Here is a 24804-nt window from a genome sequence, read left to right on the forward strand (position 1 = left end):
ATCCCTCCATAGAATCATACCTAAAAAATCTCAGGGTTGTGCTCCCTCTTCATAAACCTTCAGTTTAAGCCTTCAGTCCCAGCAGTGTATGTAACCCATTTTGTCAAGATAAAATCATTTAGACACAAAGAGTAGTCTTAGAAGGGCCATTAAAAGAGGAAGAATCTGGCCTTCCCGGTCATGCTGTAAATGTTAGATACATATAATTATTTCCCCATTTGGAAAATGGAAAGGCCGAACATGACTTCTCTGTGTGTCCAAGGTTTGTTGATTTGACAATTTGTAAGTGAATTAAGTGAAATTCCACCCTGTTGAGGGGCTCTCATTTCACAGTAAAAGGAACCAATTAACTCTAATGCAGACCCAGGGAGTGCAGTGGTAATGGACAATCAAGTGCTTTCATTTTTGGAGTAGAGATGAGTGGCCTGCAAAGAACTATGGGATTGGAGGCACAGAAAATAGCAGAGATGGTCACCCGCACAGGGCAAAGAATTTGGATTGTATCAGGTGGCTTTGGTTTTGATTAATGCTCTTTTCTTGGATCAGCCTTTCAGCCAGTAAAGTCTTCCAGAGTTTGCCATTATGAAGCATATGTGAAAGTTTTGATATCTCAGAATTCTTGCCCATTTATTGGGCAAGAATTCTTGCCCATTCTTGCCCAATTTATTGGGTTACAGGCTGACAGAACAAGGGTGAGAATTGAATTCTATGTGAACAAAACTTGCCCAATTCTTGCCCATTCTTGCCCAATTCTTGCCCATTTATTGGGTTACAGGCTGACAGAACAAGGTTGAGAATTGAATTCTATGTGAACAAAACTGCTTAAGTACAAATTTTTGGAGTAAAATAGCCTCAATGGCAAATACAAATTTGATAACTGCAGAATCCAGTGGTAGAATATTAGATTATTTGTTGGTCTGGGGAAATCTGAATAAAAATGGATGAGTTTTCTTTGTATGTGTGTTTGATGGGGGGGAAGGGAGTACATGAGTAGAAATCGGACTTGACAGGAGAGAGTATCTCACTGGTTGAGCAACTGGAAAATTACTGAGAATGAAAAATGAGAGAGCAACAGTACTATTAACGTTCAGGAAAAGGGCACCTTAGCCACTGAAATATCATAGCAAGGTAAGAAAAATATTGAATAACAGTTCAACTCTCTCATACTCATGATTTTGAGCAATTTACACATGAGGAAAAAAAAGAGGGAAAAAGACCAAGAAATGCTCGATTTCATGCTTACTTTGGTTGGGTGCTTGGAAAATAGAAATGTCAGGGTAATGTACATTATGAGTCCACCGAAGGACACCAGCTGCTGTTGGCCCAATTTGGCGGTGTCAAAGACCAGCCAGAAAATAACTCCCAGGATCAGGCAGCCCCAAATCACCCTAAGGGAACAAAGAAGGAGGCTTTTGGCATCATTTGCTGTGCTAACTTTAAAATCTTAAACAGGCTTCAACTAACAAACAAAAAATATTGAGTAACACACCCTGGCACCAGGAAATTATGCTTCTAGAAATTGCAAGAGACTCTTTTTGGGTGTAGCTATAAAGGCACATAGTCAAAAAATGAAGCAATGTGTCCACAACACTTGGGCCCTTTGGATATATAAAGGGGTCAGAGAGGAGAAACGATGCTTGGAGAGGAAGTCCGGTGATTTCTTTGCGAGAGCTGCTGGACGTCTTCATTTTGGGAGATGGGGGAAGCGTTCCCTTCTTCCCTTCAAGGGAGAGCTTGAAATGTGTCCTCTGCATTGGAGACCTCACCCAAGCCTCAGAGAACTAAGTCAGGCTTTAGCCTGGGTTCTGACTCCTTGGGGAATCTAGTGGGCATACGACAGCACTGAATCAGTGGATGGCAGAGCCAGGGAGGGTTGCTCTGTTGGGATTGTACAGCCCTGGTTTATTAGGCAAAGAATGTGTGAACTTTCCTGGTAGATTCCATGTGGGCCACACTGGGGAGAATGGGTTCTGGGTCCTACCCTGTAGGGCCACCTGGAGAGAGAGGAGGTCCCACAGAGAGAGAGGCTGAAAGAAAAGCCCTGAATGGTCACTTGCAGGACAGGGGGTCCTGTAAGAGAGAGTTGGCTTTACTAATTCACAGACCTTTCCTCCCCAAGAGTCCAGATTCATGCCCAGAGCAGAAAGCCACCTGTCTAAGTCAGAACCGTCCCAACTTTTGGACAACATTTTATCATTTAGTGGCACTTGAAATTAAGACAGTTTGTAGGGACATTTGAGCACATCTTGCCTTATCTAGGCCTTGATGTCCTGCTTGTAAAATGAAGGCATTTTTTAACAGATTATTCCCTAGGTTGTTTCTAGCTTCAATATCCCATAAATGAGGAAGCAATTTCAGAACAAATCTATGGAACAGTGTTGGAAAACACTAACATCACTCTCAACCTCAGTAAGAGAACTAAGAGCATTTACCACTTCAGCCAGAACCAGTGGCTGTCCAGAAGCCTTTGGCCAGGAGAGAGGAACTGAGCGATTTGAGACTCATATTTGGCCATGAAGTGATCCCAGATCACAAAGAAGATGGCAACCACCGTGATCACGAAAAGAGGAAGGGCTCTGTGAAAGTTCAGCACACAGGCCGCAATCACCAGAGCCAGGTGACCTGTTGGAAGCAATGCAGACAGTGAGCATCACCAAATCAGCTGGAGACCAGCCTCCAGCATTTCTGGCTCAGCCAAGGGCAGGTTCAATCAGGAAACCATTGAATGCAGGGGTACTCTTGATATAGCTATAGGTGCCTCTGATTATAAGGACTATATTTTGGGTTTTTAAAAACATTTTAAAGTCTCACCAAGAATGCTAGGAGGACAGGGTGCTAGGTCTTTTTTCTCAAAGAACCTTCTGAATTCTTGAATCTTGTTGCCTGATCATTGGGACTGTTGCTTAGTACTACTTTTTCTGATATTCAGACTTAGCAGGTGAGCTTCCATCAGAGAAAGGCCAGGCACTAAAGCAACTACTGGCAAGAAGATATTGAGTCTTCTAGTTTGTAGCCCAGATTTGCCTAAGCTTGAGTAGGAAAATCTCTGAGTGTCACAACAACAATCCCTAAGTGCCACAGCATCTCTAAAGGAAAGAGGTAGGGCGATGACCAAAGTGATGGCTTTTGAAGATGATATTCTAGGGTAAGAACAACACGGTTTTCCATTAAAGGTCAGCAAACAAGTCTTTGTTTCCAAGTTAAGTTTGGCCTACCACTTGTTTTTGTAGGTGGCACGGACAGTTGTATTTGTATATTTGTATTTTAATTCTACAAATAAAGTCTCCCTGGCACGCAGCCACACCATCTGCTTACTTTGTACTACAATGGCATAGCTGTGTGGTTTTGAGTATGGTCTGCAAAATACTCTCTGAGCTGGTACAAAGAAAGCTTTCAATCCTGCTTACTCCCTGTTCTAGCTGTGTGAGCACCGGGAAACTACGGACCTTCTGGGGCGGCAGCAGTCTTGCATACATGTCTGTGGGCTTGGGTGGGAGGGTTCACATTTTATAGACAGGAATGTTCTTTCAAATGGGCCCTGGAGCCCTTTGTTTGGAGGGTGTCAAAACAGGACACCTGCTCATCTGTGAAGACAGTCTAGTCCTGCTTTCAGGTAAGAGGAGTGGGCTACATGACCCTAGGCTCCTTCTTGTGTTGTGTTCATATAAAGCATTGATTGATTACTTATATCACCCCTTCAGTTAGGTTTCTGCCTTGTGATTATCACCATGTTTTCCAGTTACCTGAATTTGCAATATCCAACCCTCAAATCCATACCACAATAACAAAGTGAGAGTAGGTGACCTAAAAAATGAGCTGCTGGCTGCATAAACAGAACAGGGAAGCTATCTACATGGGCTTCTCAAGTTGAGACCCACCACTCAGGGGCGTCCTGGTTAAATTCTCTCCTCTCTGGATGATTCAGGGAAGTCAAGGGGAAGGGAAAGATTTATTTGTTTTCTACAGAAAACAAATATTTGAGGGATCCTGAAAAAGAGACATTGGTATTCCATCCCCTTTTGTTATTTACCTGCTATTAAAATGCCCCAGGTCGTGGTCTTAAGGATTGTTTGGTGTTCCCTACAAAAATCATAAACTGCACCATACTTCCTTTCCAGGCACCTGTAACAACACAAAAGCAAGAAGGCAGACAGAGGTAAACACCACATACACGACATAACCTGGCATGCTAAAGCTAGATAAGGCTTTGTAAATCAAGCAGGCAAACACATTCATGAAGTATGTGTCCTGCAAAATAGAAATAAGAAACTCATTTCATTTTAGACTAAAATCAGCCATGGCTTGCTAACCTTTGCTGAATGGATGTGCCAAAGCCCTGAGGAATTACAGAGATGCAGAAAACATGCTCCTGGAAATAAAGCAGGGGACAGGATAACTAACCAGAAGCTGAGAATAAACCATAGGACGAGAGTGTTTCTCACTCTGCTAGGAGGGCCTCCATTAGCTTGTAAGCTCTCATGTAAATGTTGACTTAAAAAAGAAAATTCCAATGGGGACTTCCTTGGTGGCGCAGTGGTTAAGAATCCGCCTGCCAATGCAGGGGACACGGGTTTGAGCCCTAGTCCGGGAAAATCCCACATGCTTCGGAGCAACTAAGTCCATGCACCACAACTACTGAGCCTGCACTCTAGAGCCCGCGAGCCACAACTACTGAGCCCGCATACCACAACTACTGAAGCCCTCGCTCCTAGAGCCCATGCTCCACAACAAAAGAAGCCACCGCAACGAAGAGTAGCCCCTGCGCGCTGCAACTAGAGAAAGCCCACGCGCAGCATTGAAGACCCAACGCAGCCCCCCCCAAAAATCCAATGAACTCTCATCCCTTCTGGTTCTCCCTTCTGGTTCCCAAAGTGTGAGCAAGCTGGAGATTCCCTGTCCTCAGTCACCACCCTGTTTAGCAGGAGGCTGACGGACTTCACAGGGTGCTTACATGTAAAGTAGAATTTCGCGGATTTGAGGACCGTTAACCAATGGGTTGTCATATAGCTTTTTCAGAACGTTCTGGAATTGTTGGTGTATTTGTTTCTGCCCAGAGCTTTGTTACAGGGCAGTGTGTGGTGTGTGAGCTACGTGTGCATCTGATCACTTCTTCTGGGGAGGATGTTGTCCACCAGTGAGGGAGTCTGGAGAGGCCACAGGCCTGTACCCATAGCAACTGTCCTTCCTTCTCCTGGGTGCTCCCGGTTGCCCCCCCAGGCCCTCCACTTACTCTGAAACCTGGCTTCCCTGCACATGTCTCTTTGCTCAATGTGCCTTCATTCTCCCACTTGAGGCCAAATGGAAGGAATTTACTCACACATTTAATCATGACCACTTCCAGGCCACTGGACAGGATTTCTAAAACAACCCCTTCTCCTATATAGAAGATTCTCAATCCCCAGGATCTCAAAGGACTCAGCCCCTGCTGGGAGCTCCCGTCCCCTTGGTGAACACCTCCAGTTCCCTTCCCTCCAGCAGTCATGCCCCTGTGTCCAAATCTCAGCCCCCTTCACGTTTCAGGGCACAGCTCAAGCCCTTTGCTTCTACAAAGCCTTCTTGCATTTCGTCAAACAGGGGCATTCCCCTGCGACTTATTCCTACTGTCTCCTTTGATTTTATTTTGTTATGAAGCCTTAACTGACCATAACTTTGTGGAGAATAGATGTCTGTGAGCCCAACACCAGCACCATGGGCATTAAGAGTGACTGGCAGGCCTGTGTCGAATTCTTAGCTAAATGAAGTGGTAGTGCGTATTGCTTTTCTGGAACAATAGTTTATAACTGTGAGTTGGGACCCATTAGTGGGTTGCGAAGTCAGTCACACTGTGCATGATGATCATCCTTAAACAAAAGCATAGGACATCTCAGAGTGTATCATACATAGTGACGACAGGCATTATTTCATGAAAATTTTGTCTTATGTATGTGTGTGAATATGCGTACTGAGAATTAGAAACACTGTTCTAGAACATATTGAGGGAATATAAGTATAGTAAAGACTTAAATTTTTCATGGTCTAATTTAGGAAAGGCTGCTGATGCATTATCCTCAGCTGTGGATATAGTGTTATAAAGTAGCAGCGTTGGAAGGCAGCATGTAACAGGGCACGTCCATCTACTTTAAGTTGAATTTATCAGATTTTTTAATGGCAAGGAATGTATATAGTGCAATTTGACACTTCATAAAAGGAAGCACTGTAGCTAGAAATAGTTGCTTTGGCCATTTGGTTATCTAGGCTGAACAACTCCCAATCTCCTGGTGGTTGTTTTCCATCCATTAACACGGATGAAACCTGAGTACCTCTGACCACCCAAGAGAAGCTCTCAGCCCCCAGGATCAGAGATTCATAAAGTAAGACAAAGGATGAAACTAAGTTCAGGTTTCCAAGGTGGCAAATATTCTTGATGATGTATATGTGACAAGAGTTTTTGATCCTAATTCTGGCCGAGTCTATCTTCTGATACATAAAAATAAAGTCCCTCAGAGACTTAGGAATTTACACCAAATTTAAATAGGAATTTAGAAAATTTACAAATACTTTCATGTTATGATAGAGTACCAGACAATCTTGGACTGGGAATCAGAAGCTGAAATTTAAATTAGCTTTGTTCCACTAACCTTGGCTAAGTCACTTCTCTGAGCTTCATTTTTCTGATCCAAAGAATAAAAATAATAATTTGTCTCTCCTGCTAATGGGAGATAAGGACTTGCAACATTATGATATGACAAGGTAAGAGCAAATTTGTTGGGATTTAAAGTGAATTGGATTTTGAGAAATCAATTGCTTATTGATTGAACATTGTGAAGATGAATTAACTACTTTTGTATAGACTGGAGCAATTAGTTGGCAATTCACAGCTTTAATTAGAAGATTGTCCTGGATATTGGGTTCCCAGGACATTAGCAGTTTGAATTTACCACACTGATTATTCTAGAGCTCCATTACTTTTTCTGAAAATGGTGTTGGGTAGGTAGTAGGGAGGGGAGATTGGTGGTGACCATCTCTGATAAATCATAATTAATGTTAAAAATTAGATGAGAATTTAAAAAGTGTCAAAACCACTGTGTTGAGGAGGTAAGTGTGGTTATTTCTATGGTATAAACCTGTACCCTTTTTGATGCGTCTCTTGGTCATCCTCATCTTCATCATTTCTTGGAGAATCCTGCTCAATCGTCACTTGCTCTTCACCCTCAAAATCAAACATTGGAACAGAGATGGAATGATGAGAATCCTGAGCACAATGGACTCTGATCTCTTTTGCTCAGAATTTTGGCTAGGAAATTTTTCCAAAAGGTCCTTTTAAATTATTTTGCAAGATGATGTCTCCAATTATCTATGCACAGACATTTTCCCCCTTGTCACAAAAAATCCACAAAAAATCATACATTTCTCCCTTTACTTCAGAAGGAGCCATTGGTATTTTCTCCATTTCTTCAGGGAGAGGGCTAATATCTCTGCTTTCAGTTCCTGTCTCTACATTCAACTCCCGCTCTGTTTTCAGGCAAGTGCTAAATGAAGTTAATACCAGAGGCTGCACAAATCTTCCTTAATACTCTGCCAGCCCCACTTTCCAAAGGACTGAGACTAAGGCTGGTTTTATTTTCCTGGCAGCCCAAGGCTTGGTCTGCAGATATGAACAGTAGCTCAGCATCTTCAAGAGCTGTTAAACTACCCTTGGGAACTAGGGTTCTTCTATCACTTGGGTTAAAGGGAAATATTTCCCTTACTCAGCTAGTACTTGCTCTAACTGACTGAGTGAAGTATATACCTGGGCTATCTTTTATGGACAATCTTTCTAGGTACTGTTTAGCTTTGAAATATCCATGACCCATCCTATTCTTGTGATGGTGGAGAGGATTTCCTGTGTCTCATCATTTTGCAATAATGCCTCAAACTGGTCCAGCTATTGTAAGCAAAGGCAAGGGAAGGCTGGGAGGAAGCTGGTAGATGTGGAGCAGTTTTGAACATGCCCTAAGAGGTATAATGCCAAATCTCAGCTCTAGCTTTTTGTCAGATCCCATGAGACCTTCAATTCTCTTTACTTTAACCCACCGCCCACCCCCACCCCCCCCCAAGAAAATAAATTAGTTATTAGCATGTCTCTGAGCTGAAAGGATCCTCAAAGATCATATAGTCCTTTGATACCAAACTCCCATTGTACTCCTGACTTAGGCTGCCTTCCTGTTGTGGGCTGGGCCTCAGGTACAAGGAAGGTAATGGGATGATTGTAATAGAGACCAGCTGAATCCAAGCTGTAGCTGCAAAGGTCAGGAGTACAGAGAAGCCTTTCTCATTTTTTCCCACCTAACACCAAGCTTGGCCAATAGTCAAAGTTTGGTAAATTTTTGATTTAAATGATCATAATTATTATTTTCTTAGAGTGAAATTGTCCCAAGTTACCTACTATATGGAATGTCTAGCATTCCTATTGTTTTCTTTTTCGGTTTTTAACCCTTTCTCATCTTTAAAACAAAACAAAACAACAACAAAACCTTCTTGACCCTACAGCCATGGGACATCTACCCTCCTTCCTTCCCTTCACAGCCAAACCACTTGAAAGAATTGCTCTTACTTTTGGTGACATTCCTTCACATCCTGCTCACTTTTCAAGCCACTGTGACCAGACGTCTATGTCTGAGATGGCTTCTGCTAAGGTCACCTGCCAAGGTCACCTAAGGACCATTGTTGCCAAATCTAGTGGCTACTCCTCAGTCTTCATATTTCTGTTTACAATAATACCTAATTTTTTGTTTTTGACTTTTTTTGGTGAAACAATTTAAAAAAAGACTTTTAAGAGCAGTTTTATTTAGGTTCATAGCAAAATTGAGAGGGAGGTACAGAAATTTCCCATACTTTTCCGCCGGCCCCCAACCCCATGCAGCCTTCCCCATTATTGACTTCCCCACCAGAGTGGTACGTTTGTTACAAATGATGAACTGACAAAGTCTGTAGTTTACATTAGGGCTCACTCTTGGTGTCCTATATTCTGTGGGTTTGGACAAGTATTTAATAACATGCATCAACTGTCATAGTATCATACAGAGTGTTTTCACTGCCCTAAAACTCCTCTGTGCCTATCCACCCCTCCCTCCCATCTTGGCAGCCAGTGATCTTTTTACCGTCTCCACAGTTTGCCTTTTCCAGAACATCATCTGGGACCATACAGTATGCAGCCTTTTCAGATTGCTTCTGTGACTTAGTAATACACATGTAATGCTCCCCCATGTCTTTTCATGTCTTGATAGCTTATTTGTTTTCAGTGCTGAATAATATTTCATTGCCTGGATGGACCACAGTTTATTTATCCATTCGCCTACTGAAGGACATCTTGGTTGCTTCCAGGTTTTGGCAATTATGAATCAAGCTGCTATAAGCACCCATGTGCAGGTTTTTGTGTGAAAAGAAGTATTGTTTTCTCTTTTTTTGGTTGAAGATTACTTAGTGATATGAACACTTTTTACAATATATTAAATGAAATAGGCAATGACCCAATAATATGAAAGCATGATCCTAATATATGTGACATGTGCCTACTGATGTATATGTACTTATATTAAAGTGAGCTATATTCTCATATGTTAGGCACTGATTTGTTTGTTTGTTTGCTGGAACTACAGGTCATTAGGTCATTTTTTGTCTTCCAAATTTTGCTGCAATAATATTTCAAATTTTCTACTTCAAATAAGTTATTCTTTTATCATGAGCAAACTCCCCCCAGAATATGCACCCAAAATTATTTTTCTAAGGGTGATATAGATGGGCAGTTTGCTTCCTTTTTAGCAGAAGGCTGTCTTCAAATGAGATCCTTACACCTGTAACTTATGTAATATTGTACACCAACTCTACTTCATTAAAATTTTTTTACTTAAAAATAAATCTATACTCAGTGAAAATATCCATCAAAAGGGAACACATAATAAAGATATTTTCAGGCAAACAAACAAAAAAATGAGATCCTACCCAGAATTCAATATATAAAAGAAATAAGAGATGGCATTGTCACAGAGCACCTCGGCTTGCTGTGTACACTTAGATGTCGCTGAGGAACTGTAGGGTGTGATGCACACAGTTTTAGAACCATGTCTTAGAACCTTACTCTTTTCTGCCTCATTTACTTTAAAATTGAGATGTTATCTGCTGAAGCCAGTGCTTTCTGCCTTGGGATGGAGTTTGGAATCTAATAGTAATAGTGAAGTGTCAGAGCAAGCCTGGGTACTCTCCCCATCAGAGAACTCTGAGCACAGTTGTATAAACACAAAATCTTTGTTTGGGCATGTGTGTTTTCCTCATGACTGCCTTACACACTCAAATTACCATTTAACTCATTCCTCTGAGTGCCAGCTGAGTGCCATGCTTTCTGTCCCCATAGCTGTTGCACAGTAGTTAACGTGGTGATACATTCACTCACTGCTTTCCAGCCGTACCTGTTTGCCATTTTCTTGCTCTCTGTTTTGCACAACTCTACTCCTTAGTGAGTTGTCATTTCCTGATGTGTTCTGGTTTTCAAAGCAGTCGTCATCATACTAGGAAAAAGTATAGATTGCAAAAATAACATTTCAGAGCCACAAAACAAATGTTCTTTCAATGAATGATACCCAAAGACTTTTGAGGGATGGGATGGCAAAGATGAGGTGTTTAGATGAGTCAGCTGATTAAAGAAAGAACCAGGGAAGCTTGGCACATAAAGAAACACAGATGATTTTGAAAAATTTTGACAATTTACTGTCTGTAGAAGCCACATAAGGAAGAAGAAAATTATCTCAATCTAGAAATGTAAATCCTTTTGTGTTCTTTTTTTGGGCCGCGTGGCTTGTGAGATCTTAGTTCCCTGACCAGGGATTTAACCTGTGCCCCTTGCAACAGCAACATGGAGTCCTAACCACTAGACCACCAGGGAAATCCCTAAATCTTGCTGTTTTCTAATATGATCTTACAGTACATATGGTGGTTGATACCAAAAATACGTTTTAGTTGAAAATTTGGATCACATATTTCACTTATATTTTTTTCCTTAAAGATATGAATGCTTTAATTACAAGACTAACAAATGCCTAAATGTTTTGCATTATTTCACTTCTTTGATTAAACATGTTCTTGATCAGTTTTCTGCTTCTGATCTTTCTTTCCTCCAGATCTGTCTATATTCCTTCTTCGTTACTCTTCCTCCATAATAAAGTGAGTCTCCTGGTCTGCGGAGTCAGTTGCACACTCCTTGGCATGGTTCAGGGCTGCACGATCAAGCTCATTTATCTCACTCTGCTCCCCTTGCAGGAACCATGAAGGGACACCCAGCCAAACAGAACTACGTGACTTTCTCCAAGCCCAGGCTAAGTTCTCCTGCCCTGAGCTTGCCATATTCTCTCTGCTATCCTGCAAAATTATAAAATATTAGCAGTTCCTTATATGACAAGATTTAAAGATAAAGCATGGTTCAGCCAGTACCGTGATGACCTGAAAAATGCATGTGTTGTTCTGAAGGTCATTGTTTATATCTGAAACATGGATGATTTTGGTTTGTGTTGTTATGATAGATAAGATTGGTGTGGTCCAACTTGAGGAAGACAGAACGGAACAAAGTTGCTGGGTCTAGGCCATGTAACTTTCTAATAAGCAGAGCTGAGATAAGCATGTTGGTTTCCAACCTCCTTTCGAACACATCACACAGACTTTCAAATTATAAAACAAAACAAAATATAGTAAACCATGGGCCGGATCATTGATCATTTTATTCTTAGATGTTGGATCTATGAGATGTTAAAATGTGTTTTGTTCGGTTGAAAGCATTCTCTGGTAGTAATGAGCATAAGAAAAAAAATGGCTTCTTTTGTGAGACCAATTTTATTTTTACTTTTTGTGATTTTTCTTTAATAAACTGAGTAGGGTTTGCTCTTGGATGGGTATCCTGACCCCCTACCGCTTTTTCCAAATGTGACAAATACCTGGTTCATTTATCTTTTACCTATTTTGGGTGGGTCCAATCTTTCTCCCATCTCAGCCCAACTAGACATTTTATATGGTACTTCATTCCAAGTAAGGCAACAGATAGATAAACAGTGTCGGGTAGGTGTCTATATCTTTTCAGGACATATTCCCTGCTAGCCCTGTCGGCTGTGACCATGTCCTTGAAAAAGGAACAAGTGTATGTGTTTGATTTTAAATTTAAATCTCTGGCTGGCCCCACAGATCTAGGGAAAAAAATGCAATTCCAACTTGTATTACGTGTTCCATTTACCGAAACACAGGAGTGTATAAATGTGAATAAAGTCTAACTTCCTGCACACATATGATTTATGCATAAAAGTTTTGTGGCCAAACAGCTTTATTGTGTTACAAGTGCTCATACCTTACTTTAGCCCAGTTCCTTGCACATAGCAGATACTAACGATTATTTGTTGAATTAGTGAACCAAGGTGACTTTAACGTTGCCTTATCTAGTGCAGTGTAGTACTTCTGGATACTTGGTATCAAAATATAGTGGTATGGGGTTTCCCTGGTGGTGCAGTGGTTAAGAATCTGCCTGCCAATGCAGGGGGTACGGGTTCGAGCCCTGGTCCAGGGAAGATCCCACGTGCCATGGAGCAGCTAAGCCCGTGTGCCACAACTACTGTGCCTGCACTCTAGAGCCCACGGAGCCACAACTACTGAAGCCCATGGGCGTAGAGCCCATGCTCCGCAACAAGAGAAGCTACCGCAATGAGAAGCCCGTGCACGGAAACGAAGAGTAGCCCCCGCTCGCCGCAGCTAGAGAAAGCCCGTGCACAGCAATGAAGACCCAACGCAGCCAAAAATAAATAACTAAATAAATAAATTAAAAAAACCCCAAAAAACAAAATATAGAGGTATGTGGGGGACAATACATATAGTGTGGAAAGATGACAAAGTGTTGCTAATTGCTGAAGCTGGCTGATGGGCACTTAGGGACTCCCTTTACTATTCCTACTTTCATGGGTGCTGAAAATTTGCTTAATAAAAAGTTAAAAATAAAACCCAGCAAGAGTTGGTGGAAAAACAGGACACAGGTAACAGAGGGGGCTTGGTCCTTTAGGTCCCTAATTACACGTGACCCTGGGCAGGTCATATCTTCCTACCCCTCCGTCCACCCATCTAGACAACATACTTTTGACTTGTTCTCATGGTCCCTTCCAGAATCCTGACATTTTCTGGTTCCAAGAGCTTCAGCTTCTTGGTGCTGATTATTCCTGCCACCTGGTGGCAGAATCTGAGACTTCCTTGTGGAGCAAGAGGGTGGAGCTGTCCTTTTTAAAGTTAATGAAAGAGGAAGGGGGGGGAGAGTTGGTGTGGGGGTGGGCATAAGCGGCAACAAGAGCACCTATGGATGTATTTGTAACATTAATGGGATTGTTTTACCTCTGTTAGATTACATGCTTTGGCTTTTTTTTTTGATTTATTTATTTTATTTATTTTTATTTTTGGCTGCATTGGGTCTTCGTTGCGGTGCGTTGGGTCTTCGTTGTGGCGCGCGGGTTTCTCATTGTGGTGGCTTCTCTTGTTGCGGAGCACGGGCTCTAGGCGCACGGGCTTCAGTAGTTGCGGCACAGGGCTTCAGTAGTTGTGGCTCGGGGGCTCTAGAGCACAGGATCAGTAGTTGTGGCACACGGGCTTAGTTGCTCTGTGGCATGTGGGATCTTCCTGGACCAGGGCTCGAACCCATGTCCCTTGCATTGGCAGGCGGGTTCTTAACCACTGTGCCACCAGGGAAGCCCCCATGCTTGGGCTTTTTAGTGTTTTCAGAAGAACAATATCTCCCGGCTGAGGATTTCCAATAGAAACAATTGGGGTGTTTGTGGGTGTTAATTGGTGCCTGAAAAATGACCCTTAAAACACCTATATCTCTGCTTCTTTTTAAACTGGAGTCGTGGGAGCTATATAACAGGTGGCCCATAATTACTTCTTAGCTCATTGTTTCTTTCCATCTATTTAGCAATTCAGATTAATAGGTAACTTAGTACACCGGACTCCTACAACCATGACTGTATTCTGAGGGCACACCTGTCCACCGAATGGGTAACAACATTGTGGGTGTCGTGTATGAGTATTTCTAAGCAATTTACAGCACACCACTTTTAATTTCTCTACTTAGTGTTAGTGGCTGAGTGTCCTAAGGGTAGGATCTTGCACTGGGCTCCCTCTGGAGGCAGATCCTTGAGCCAGGAGTACACGGTGCCTGGGTTTTTTCCCCTACCTGTCTTTTTTTTTAAATAAATTTATTTATTTATGTGTTTATTTCTGGCTGTGTTGGGTCTTCGTTGCTGGGTGTGGGCTTTCTCTGGTTGCCACGAGTGGGGGCTACTCTTCGTTGCGGTGCACGGGCTTCTCATTGTGGTGGCTTCTCTTGTCGCGGAACAGGGTCTCTAAGTGCGTGGGTTTCCGTAGTTGTGGGTCGTGGGCTCTAGAGCACGGGCTCAGTTGTTGTGGCGCATGGGCTTAGTTGTTCGGCGGCATGTGGGATCTTCCCGGACCGGGGCTTGAACCCGTGTCCCTTTCACTGGCAGGCGGATTCTTAACCACTGCGCCACCAGGGAAGCCCCCTACCTGTCTTTCTGATCTTGCATTTCCATGCTGTTCGAGCAACTATAGATCTACAGTGGCTGTTCCAGGGGGTACAGGTGGACAGAGGCCTTTTTAATTAATTTCTTCCTTTCATTCAGTTTCTAAACCATATAACTTCTAGAACATAGAAGTTCTGAAAACTGAAATCACCCTCCCCCGCCATCTATTTGTGGAGGGGGTCCCCTTCTATAGAATTTTAGCTGAACCCATCGCCACCCAGAATGAAGGCTATGATTCTAGGCTTCCCTTTTAACTAGGTTCTGGCCAACGAAATGTAAATAGAAGTGGAGCCCTGAGTGGGGCAGCTTGGGGTCGCTCCTTAAGAGATGGCTGGCAGGTCCTCTTTGTCCCTTCTATCTTCTTGTCTGTCCTGCTGCCTGGTGTGTGGATGGTTCCAGCTGGGACATGAACACCCGGGCCCCATCCTGGTGATGTCAAAATGGTGAACCGGGGGGCGGGGGGTTTGAGCCCCTGAAAACCTTGAGCTGTGCTACCACCTCCTGACTTACCTGCAGGAAACAAACTTCTCCCTTATTACTTTTGGTTTTCGCTTTTATGTGCACCTAAACTTACATAATATTTAGTAGGTACAAGACACATCATGAAACCCTTTGCAATGTTTTGTATCAGTATTTGATCCCAGACTTCTCTGGTGGCGCAGTGGTTAAGAATCCGCCTGCCAATGCAGGGGACACAGGTTCGATCCCTGGTCTGGGAAGATCCCACATGCCGTGGAGCAACTAAGCCTGTGCACCACAACTACTGAGCCCGCTCACCCTAGAGTCTGTGTGCTGCAGCTACTGAGTCCACGTGCCATAACTACTGAAGCCCACGTGCTCTAGGGCCTGAGTGCTGCAACTACTGAAGCCCGCGAGCCTAGAGCCCATGCTCCACAACAAGGGAAGCCACCGCAATGAGAAGCCCACGCACCACAATGAAGAGTAGCCCCTGCTCGCTGCAACTAGAGAAAGCCCGCGTGCAGCAATGAAGACCCCTCACAGCCCAAAAAAAAAAAAAAAAGAAAAAAAGAAGTCTGATCCTAAGAGTCCTGTGAGGTGGGTACCAGGATCCCTCTTTTTATAGATGAGGAAACTAAGGCAAAGAGAAGATTACTTGACTCAGGTTGCACAACCAGAAGTAGATGAGATGGAATCTGAACTCAGACTGTCCAACTGCAGGCCATATTGTACTCATAAAGTTTGGCCCTTGGGCCAAGACCCTTTGGCCTTGGGAATGTCTAAAGACATAGTAGTGTACCTACAGATTGAATTCCCTTTCAGTTAAGAAAGCCTGATTTGGACTCTAGACAAGAGTAGAAATGACAGAGGTGTTGAAGATTCCAGAAAGACTTGTGGCGACTTTTAAACTCTATTTAGGTTCTGGTGGTCATTTCTCATGCCAGCACGGTGGCCTTCTGACCCCGTAGACTGGTTCTAAGTCAACTGTGCCCTTTAAATAACACGAATGGGCACTCCTGCATTTGTGGGCAGGTCATGTCTCCATGATGAGTTTGACATTCTTTCTTCTTCTAACTGTGCCTGCTCCACTCACTTGGTCTCTCCCTCCCATTGTGGCCCTGATTGAACAATGTGGCTTCCATTTCTCGGCCGCGGTTTCTCTGCCGAGACTCAGCATCACTGTGCCAGGGGGGCCTTTCTTTCCACCTTCCTTATAGAAGCTGCTCTGGCCCCGTGTGTTCTGACTGGGTGACTGACCTTGCTGAGGGGGCACAGCTGGGCTTTGAGACCTGGGGCAAGGACGGAAACCTTCACCCAAGTAGATTTTGATCCTAACCTTTGGTTGGACGTGGAGCATATAGGTTTATGAAAGATGGGCATTTCCCAGCTGGCAAAGGGATGTTGACAAGGATCCTGGGAAGTCGCTGTGAAGTTCTTTAATTCGTTCTAGGGCTTAGCATTACCTGGCGAGTTCTAGGGGGATAATATACCTTGGGTGGTGGGCTTTATACTGCCAGCATAGATTAGGTTGGTGATAAAAGTTGTTTATTTAATTTTCTACATTTGTGTGTGTGTGTGTATCTATTTTCACATCTTTGTACACCTTTAATGCAAACTTCCTGGAAGTGTCATCCATGCTATGCAGCCCAGGCCCCAGGCGTAGAAACTGGTTTTTAGCCATGCAGGCTAGTTGTGTTTTATCAACAGGTTGCCTCAAAGGCCCACAGTAAAACCAGATAGTGGACAAAGTAGACTAAGGGTCACCACTTTCCTTGCCTTGATTTATCTCTGTGTTTCTATACCGTCTCCTGAGAGCTGAAGGACACTTGCCTGATCTATCTCTGTGTTTGTTTCAAAAGTACCTGGTGTTTGGCAGAGGTGCTTTGCAGCTGTCCTGTGAGAGATACATGCTTTGAGAGATATGCAGCGGTCAACCCCCCAGAGCTGGTTCTGACTTGACCACAGGAAGGCGCCTGCACAGATGAAACCTGGAGGTATCAAGAGTTACCTTTGCTCCATTACCGTGCTAAGATCTCCGCCGGAAGATGGGATTTGTACTCTGCTAGGCACAATTCGTGCCGTGTGCAAAGGAATGTGGAAGACTGCGCATGCCCCAGCTGCCCTTGGACATCTCCATCCTCTCCTAGAGCCTGATGACCTGTCTGCCTCCTAACCCTTGGAATTCCCTTACTCACTCCCTCCAGGGAGAAGGTGCCTTTAGAGCATGAGTTCCCCTTCTCCATTCTCTGGCTATAGAATAAAAGCCCATCTGGCTTGCACCAAACTCAGTTTCATTATTGGCAGCATGAGCCCAGGTAGGAAAGAACTCCCTGACTGAGCCAAGGGGGCTTTGGTTTGGCTACCCCAAGACGGAGGCCTTGTGTTTAATTCAGTAACAGAAGCAATCAATGTGGTGCATTCTGAGACCAAGGCAGGCCTTAAATGTTGCCATGGATGTCAAAGTCCCAAGGCCAGCAACAAAACTGGCCTTTGGGTCAAAGTCAAGTGTCAAACTGTCATTTGGCCTTGGGACTGTGTAAATCTGTATTTTACCCCCTGGACTCTAAGCTGAGAAGGCAGATACTTTGTTCTCTGTTCTCTGCTGAATACTGTGTGCTCAGCACAGTGCCAGGCATAGAAGTGCTCAAGGACTGTTTCTGAATGAATGGAAAAAGGGCTCTCAAACTTAAAATAACAGATAAAGCTGTGTCTCTACAAGTGGTACAGGACTAGCACAGAACTACTTTCTCTATTTCTTTAAGAAGGTTACCTTATGTTTTAATATTCTAAGCCTTAAATGTCTAAGTGAAGGTGTTAGTAATACATCTTCAGTTTCAGTTGCTTTTCTGAGCTTCTTCAAGTGATCTAACCTTTCTGTATCCATTTCTCTGAACATGGAATGGAACTAGACTAGGACAACAGCCTCAAATAATAACTTAAAATTCCAAAATGCGATATAAAGAGATCACAGGCAGCGACTTAACATAAATCTTAGATGACTGCTTCTTGGAATATTGGTAAATTATCTATATGAATTGCTGCTGCATTGTGATAAAAATCTTGGGTTCCATGGTCATACCTGGGTTCAAATCCAGCCTTACTTTCTTTTTTGTTTTTGTTTTTTAAAATTTTATTTATTTATTTATTTTTGGCTGTGTTGGGTCTTCGTTTCTGTGCGTGGGCTTTCTCTAGCTGCGGCGAGCGGGGGCCACTCTTCATCGCGGTGCGCAGGCCTCTCACTGTCGCAGCCTCTCTTGTTGTGGAGTACAAGCTCCAGACGCACAGGCTCAGTAGTTGTAGCTCATGGGCCTAGTTGCTCCGTGGCATGTGGAATCTTCCCAGACCAGGGCTCAAACCCATGTCCCCTCATTGACAGGCAGATTCTCAGCCACTGCGCCACCAGGGAAGCCCCAGCCTTACTTTCTTGAGGCCTCATGCCCTATTACATGGGAACATAGCTTTCTTTACCTACCTAGCGGGGCTGTGTGATCAGTCTGGTACCACACACAGTAAGTACTCATTGACTTTTAGGCTAATTTTATGGTTTAGTTTGCTACTCGCTTGCTTGCTCTGGGGCATTTAGTCAATTTGTCCTTTTTTTTTTTTTTTTATTCATGTAATATTTTATTTACCGATCTCTCAAACATGCCAAAATTCATATGGCTAACGGAACTTTCCATGTTAAAACGTTGGTTAACACACAAATTCCTAACAAAAAATATTTTAATGTAGGAATCAACATGTGAACATTATATTTAGGTGGTAAAATTCGAGTTATAAATATAAGATAAATATCAAATAATATCATATTTTTGGTTTAATGGAGAACAGTTGTGACGGTCATGCTTAACACCTTGATTAAGTAATGAGAGAAATGGGTTGGGCTGTCGTAGAGGTATGCAAAAATTTAATAGTTCAAATAATCCTTAGCCCTTCTGAGAAAATATAGATGGCAAATATGTGGCATATATTTCTGTAATATGGTTGTTTTAATCCATTAGTGAGCATTCTGTTCATGCATTTAAAGTAATGGCAGACGTTTCTGAGCACTGAAAATTAGATTCAGAGTAAGTCTTTGCTCAACAAGTTAATGATATGATGAATCCCTTATATTTAAAAATAGAGTTTATGGAATCTAAAAAAAAAAAAAGAATGGTTCTGAAGAACCTAGGGGCAGGACAGGAATAAAGATGCAGATGTAGTGGCATGGACATATATACACTACCAAATGTAAAATAGATAGCTAGTGGGAAGCAGCCACATAGCACAGGGAGATCAGCTCGGTGCTTCGTGACCACCTAGAAGGGTGAGATAGGGAGGGTGGGAGGGAGACACAAGAGGGAGGGGATATAGGGATATATGTATATGTATAGCTGATTCACTTCGTTATACAGCAGAAACTGACACACCATTGTAAAGCAATTATACCCCAATAAAGATGTTAAAAAAAAAAAAACCCAGGGACTTCCCTGGTGGCACAGTGGTTAAGAATCTGCCTGCCAATGCAGGGGACACAGGTTTGAGCTCTGGTCCTCGAAGATCCCACATGCCGTGGACCGACTAAGTCCACGCACCACAACTACTGAGCCTGCGCTCTAGAGCCCGCGAGCCACAACTACTGAGCCTGCGTGCCACAGCTACTGAAGCCCACGCACCTAGAGCCCATGCTCCGCTACAAGAGAAGCAACCGCAATGAGAAGCCCCTGCAATGAGAAGCCCTTGCACGGCAACGAAGAATAGCACCTGCTTGCTGCAACTAGAGAAAGCCTGCATGCAGCAATGAAGACCCAACGCAGCCAAAAATAAATAAATAAATTTATAAAAATAAAACAAAACAAAATATATAGTTTAAATTTGTAAAGTTTAAGGTAAAGCATACTTGTTTTCATAGTTATTTTTAGATATAGAGACTACACTACCATATATAATCAGCTATACTGCTGTGCACAGTTAATTCCAGTTACCATATTTTGTATTTGCTGGTCATCAACAGCACAAAATTTATGCTCCAAAAGAAATATATCAATCCGGTTACATTTAATTTTCTTTTAAAGACAGATTAACTAAATTTAAGGAAGAATTGGCTTTTCTTGATATCTCATTTTCAAATTACTGTTACAAACTTACCAGAGAGTAAGTTTTTATTTTGCCTAACATCAAACAATCTTCAAAAAGTTTCCAAGATAGAGGCATTCCTTGTTCCATTTCCAAAACTAAATAAAGGCTTTCTAACTGAAAGCATTTACATTCCTAGCCCTCTAAAGTAAACATTAAAAAAATGATCTCTTGGCTTCTGAATAGCCCACTTAGTTACAAAAAGTGTTTTCTGTCCCAACACTTTCTCAAATTCAAAAGATATTTACTTCCTAAGAACATGACAGTCTTCATTTCAAAACATTCAGTTCGTTTCCATGGCAACACTGACGGGATTCCTTGGCCACCATAAGTCACATTAGTTGACTGTGGAATTTCTCAGTCTTCTTTATATCTTGAGCTTGGTCTGTTCTATACACAAAACAAACTAAATCATCTGTTACTTTAATACCCAAACTCCCATCAGAATGCCTATATTTGAGAACCACACATGGCTTCATAGGGTCTGTGAGGTAGAGTTTCTCCACTGCGTGACTGAATTCCTCCTGTGTCTGGTACTGCGGCATCATGGGCCCGCGGCAGAACAGGAGAGGGAGGCAAAGCTACGGGCCAGAGGTGGCGTGACGCGGCCCACCTACTGCGGCAGGGGCCCAGCCGCTCAAAGGTGGTGGCGCCTCTTTGCCACTTTGTCCTCTCGTTGAAAGTTGGCATGTAAAAGTCAACATCTGTTTTGTGAATCTAATCTCTTCAAATTGCAATCATTCCTCCCCCCTCTTAACTATCATCCATCTATCTGTCTATCTATTTTAAAACTCTACAAATGTCAAATATTTTAAGGCCAGTTCTATCTAAAATTTTCTTTCAAGTTGCATGAGCATTACCTTGGAACGGTTGCATTTTCAAAGGCAGTATTCCAGAAGCCTCTGATCTTTCTGACCCTCTTGGTTCAGGTAACCTCTGGCTCAAGTCTTGGGTTTACGTAATCCTTAATGTGAGGTGATGGGCACTGGCTAGACTGCTTCTCCGTGAGATGTGCCTGTTTTTCTTGCCAGGCTGTGTGGGTTCACAGACCGGGTGCCGAGGAAAGCACCTGACCAGCCTGGGACTCGTTATCACACTGCCCTGGAACAATTCTCTGTCACCTCTGAATGCTCTGAACAGAGCTTTGAGTTGGCTGCAAGGAGTCAGGGCTACAGAACACTGATGACATTCTCCCCTCGTGATCTTTGTGAGCCATAGGCAAAAGGAACCTCTAAGGATAGAGACGTAAGGAGAAGTGGAAAGAGTCAGAGTCCTGTACCTGAAGGAGAAAAATTAGAGGAAGGTTTCTATTTATTGGATTTAGAAAAAAATACATTTAAACATGCAAGTATTCATGGAATATGACTTCTGTGAGTTTTCTTGAAGAAACACCTTGAGGAAGAACCAGCGAAACAAATGATAAATGGAGAAATTTTGGCAAAAGAAGTGATAGCATGTTTTGAATCTTTTTAATGAATCGAAATCCAAAACAACTCCAGGGAGTAAGTTTCCAGAACAAATTATAAACATTACAACCTCTGATAATGTAGAAAAGATTATCAGAGCACCACTTGAAGGAGAAGGAAACAAAAATTTTGATGGTAGGATAAATATGCCAGTTTCCTCAGCTTTTAATTTCTGGGGGCTGGAAGAGATTATAAGTAGCAGTGTTTAAGATAGAAAGGTAAACACTAAAAGATATATAGTCAGTTAAAATTAAGTGATGGAAGAGAAGGAAATAAAATAATGGAAAGTAGAAAATACAGAGATTTTGTGATTACTCACAATCTTAAGTTGGTTATAAAAGGAGCCATTAAAACAAACAAACAAACAAACAAAATATGTCTTCAGAAGAAATCAAACAAAAATAAACCAAACCAATGAAAAGTTTTTTTTAAAAAATCACATCAAATATGATGAGAGAAGCTAAGGGCAAGCAAATCTATTTGATTGAGTCAGATGGAATAACAGAACACAACCATATACTGAAAATGACTCAGAAAGGTAAAACACGCAGTGGTCATCATCTTAATCAATCAAGGCTGAAGAGAGGACAAAAAATTCCATTACCACGTCCAAAAAGAAGCCAGTGGTCAGGGTCCAATCTCACTCTCTGAAGGATGGCTATCTATGTACAAGTGGCATCGATTAACAAGGGAAACTGGGAGAAAAAATCTAGAGACACATTTAGAAAGAGGTTGAGAGAACTCTTTCAGTCTATGACAAATCAAGTGGGAAAGTAAGGATAAAGGAAAACCAAAATGACAACAAAAAATAGGAATCTAATTAACAGCTCTTGGACTCCAATAAAAAATATAATATTATGGCCAAGACTTCTAGTTGTCCCCAACATCTATTCTTCCCCATTTCCTTTAGAAATACAGCTCTGAATTTTAGCAGGGCCTACGGTTTCCCAGAAAAAGGCATATTTCCTAAACTCCCAGTGGTTATGATGAAGTTCTGCCACTGTGATGGAAGCTATGTGCAACTTCTGGGAACTGTCCTAAAGCAGGGCAGTTGGTGGAGCTGATGCACCCATTTCAGAGTGTTTTAAAATACATAAAATTAAATATATAGGATTAAAAGGAAGCCAATTATTGGAATATAGTTATTAAAATTAATTTGTGATAGAATAACATATATGCATCTTTATTAACACTTTAAAAAACAAGGAAAAAATACCCCAGCAAGGTCCAGTGACAAGTTCCAATAACCACTTTAATTTCAATGCCATGGATGTAAATTATGCAATAGATACGAATTCTTTTTTTTACTTGTACTTAGTAGCTCAGTGTAGTGAGGGTCCTTTAGCATCTGTCACATACATTTCAAACACGGAGTTCAGGCTCATGGGAAAGGTTTCCCTGCCCACTCCCCACCTGATGTATCTCTTATTTATGAAGCCACCATAAATGGATACATCTGAGAGAATATGGACCTTTTTTTTTTCTTTGTCATTGGAGGTCCTGGTTTTACTTCTGGTTCTGTCCATATTATCATCCAGTAAATCTACTAGTCAGATAAGTCAAAAAATGCCCAAGAATAAAGGACTTGGCATCTGGTTCATATAGATTCTTGAAGTAAAGAGAAAATGAGTGATGGTTAAGCTTCCTGCTGAATTGTCTGAGGCTGATGTCATACGATTTTTCTAAAAGAGGTTGTATTTTTCTATCAGAAATGATCAGAGTCCTGGGTTATACTTAAAAGATGAAATGCAGATTAACTTCCAATGTAATTCTGGTGCCAGACCAGACAAGCTCAGGTAGGCTGGAGATTGATGGCTGCATGCAATGTCCACTTGTTTAGGCCATTCCACTAATGCGGCAAGATAGAGGTGCCATGAAGGCCAACCCTCAGCCCCACTCCTGATTCTGGTAGTCTGGAAGCAGGAACCTGGTAAAAACCATTAACGTGACCTCATTTTTATATACTCTGGTCACTGGCCAAATTTGGGACAAATTGAGTACCAAAAAGTAAAAAATGTGAATAATAACTGCAACTTATGTCAAAAAATACGACGGAATGATGGATGGATAGAGGGCAGCATAGATGAAGAAATCTGTGATAAAGGATAGTAAAATGTAACTTGTAGAATGTGGGTGATGTTCACTATGAAATTCTTTCAACTTTTCTGTATGTTTGAAAAATTTCATAAAAAGTGTTGGAAGAAACAAATAATGTTGGTAATTGATTATAAAACATTGAATAAAAGGGAACGTTAGTCTACAACGATACTCAAAAAAGAGAGAAAGACAAAAAAAGAGAAGTTCATTCTTTTCAAAACAATGTGGGGTAAGGAATACTGAAGAAATGAAGTTACCATTTTGCAACTCCCGAAGTAATAATTGATCCAGGAAAGGGTCATCAATGGATGCAAAAACCATGTGGTGAAATGTGCTGGGGAACTGGATATTCACACAGCCTGAAGAATCACTGCTCAGATCACTTACTAATTAGAAAGAGAGAAATGTAATTTTATAATGGGATGGTCGACCTGTCACCACACTAACCAACTCATCACCAATAGTGGAGTTAAATTTCTCCAAAAACACATATGTATATGTTTTCCTTTTTTCACATGTGGTTTCCAGATCCTGGAACTAGCTAAAAGTCGTATAAAGGTAGAATTGTACACTCCGAGACATCACTGCCCTTCTCCTGCTGGGTTGTCTTTCACTCTTATCTTAGTTTTTCATATTTGTACTTGATAATGTGTGATTATTTCAGCCTGGTTCCAATTTCCTGTTATTGTTTCTTTTGCTTTTCTTTGACTTAGGCTGTTGTTTGAATACTTGAAGACCCTCCCACAAGAACTTCTACTATACATTTGAGAGGGAGAGGTCTCAAGACACGCATGGAGAAGCTAATCCTAACAGCAATAATATGACAACATCTGGACTTCTTACACAGTGCTCTGTGCTTTCCCATGCACTGCCTTACTCAACCCTCTTTTCCCTTGATTTTCTAATAGTTGCATCTTTATCAATTTTTTAATATGTGAAGCCAAGAATTCTTCTCCCATTAAAAACCAGTTTTCTGGGCTTCCCTGGTGGTGCAGTGGTTGAGAATCCGCCTGCCAGTGCAGGGCATACGGGTTCGATCCCTGGTCCGGGAAGATCCCGCATGCCGCGGAACAGCTAAGCCCGTGTGCCACAAATAC

At 42.1% G+C, this 24804-nt stretch overlaps 1 protein-coding gene across 1 annotated transcript in view; it reads right to left on the minus strand.

The window, feature by feature from the left end:
• The window catches only part of SLC28A3 (solute carrier family 28 member 3), a 57511-nt gene that overhangs the window by 19448 nt on the left and 13259 nt on the right, over positions 1 to 24804 (minus strand). The window contains exons 2-6 of the mRNA XM_060155330.1: positions 10425 to 10523; positions 7110 to 7189; positions 4031 to 4122; positions 2433 to 2622; positions 1244 to 1388 (exon numbers count right to left, since the gene is read on the minus strand). Of these exons, the coding sequence (XP_060011313.1) occupies positions 1244 to 1388; positions 2433 to 2622; positions 4031 to 4122; positions 7110 to 7189; positions 10425 to 10523 (606 nt within the window). The remainder of the gene's footprint in view (positions 1 to 1243; positions 1389 to 2432; positions 2623 to 4030; positions 4123 to 7109; positions 7190 to 10424; positions 10524 to 24804) is intronic.

This window comes from Lagenorhynchus albirostris, chromosome 7, assembly GCF_949774975.1.
Source record: "Lagenorhynchus albirostris chromosome 7, mLagAlb1.1, whole genome shotgun sequence".
Classification (NCBI taxonomy): Eukaryota; Metazoa; Chordata; class Mammalia; order Artiodactyla; family Delphinidae; genus Lagenorhynchus; species Lagenorhynchus albirostris.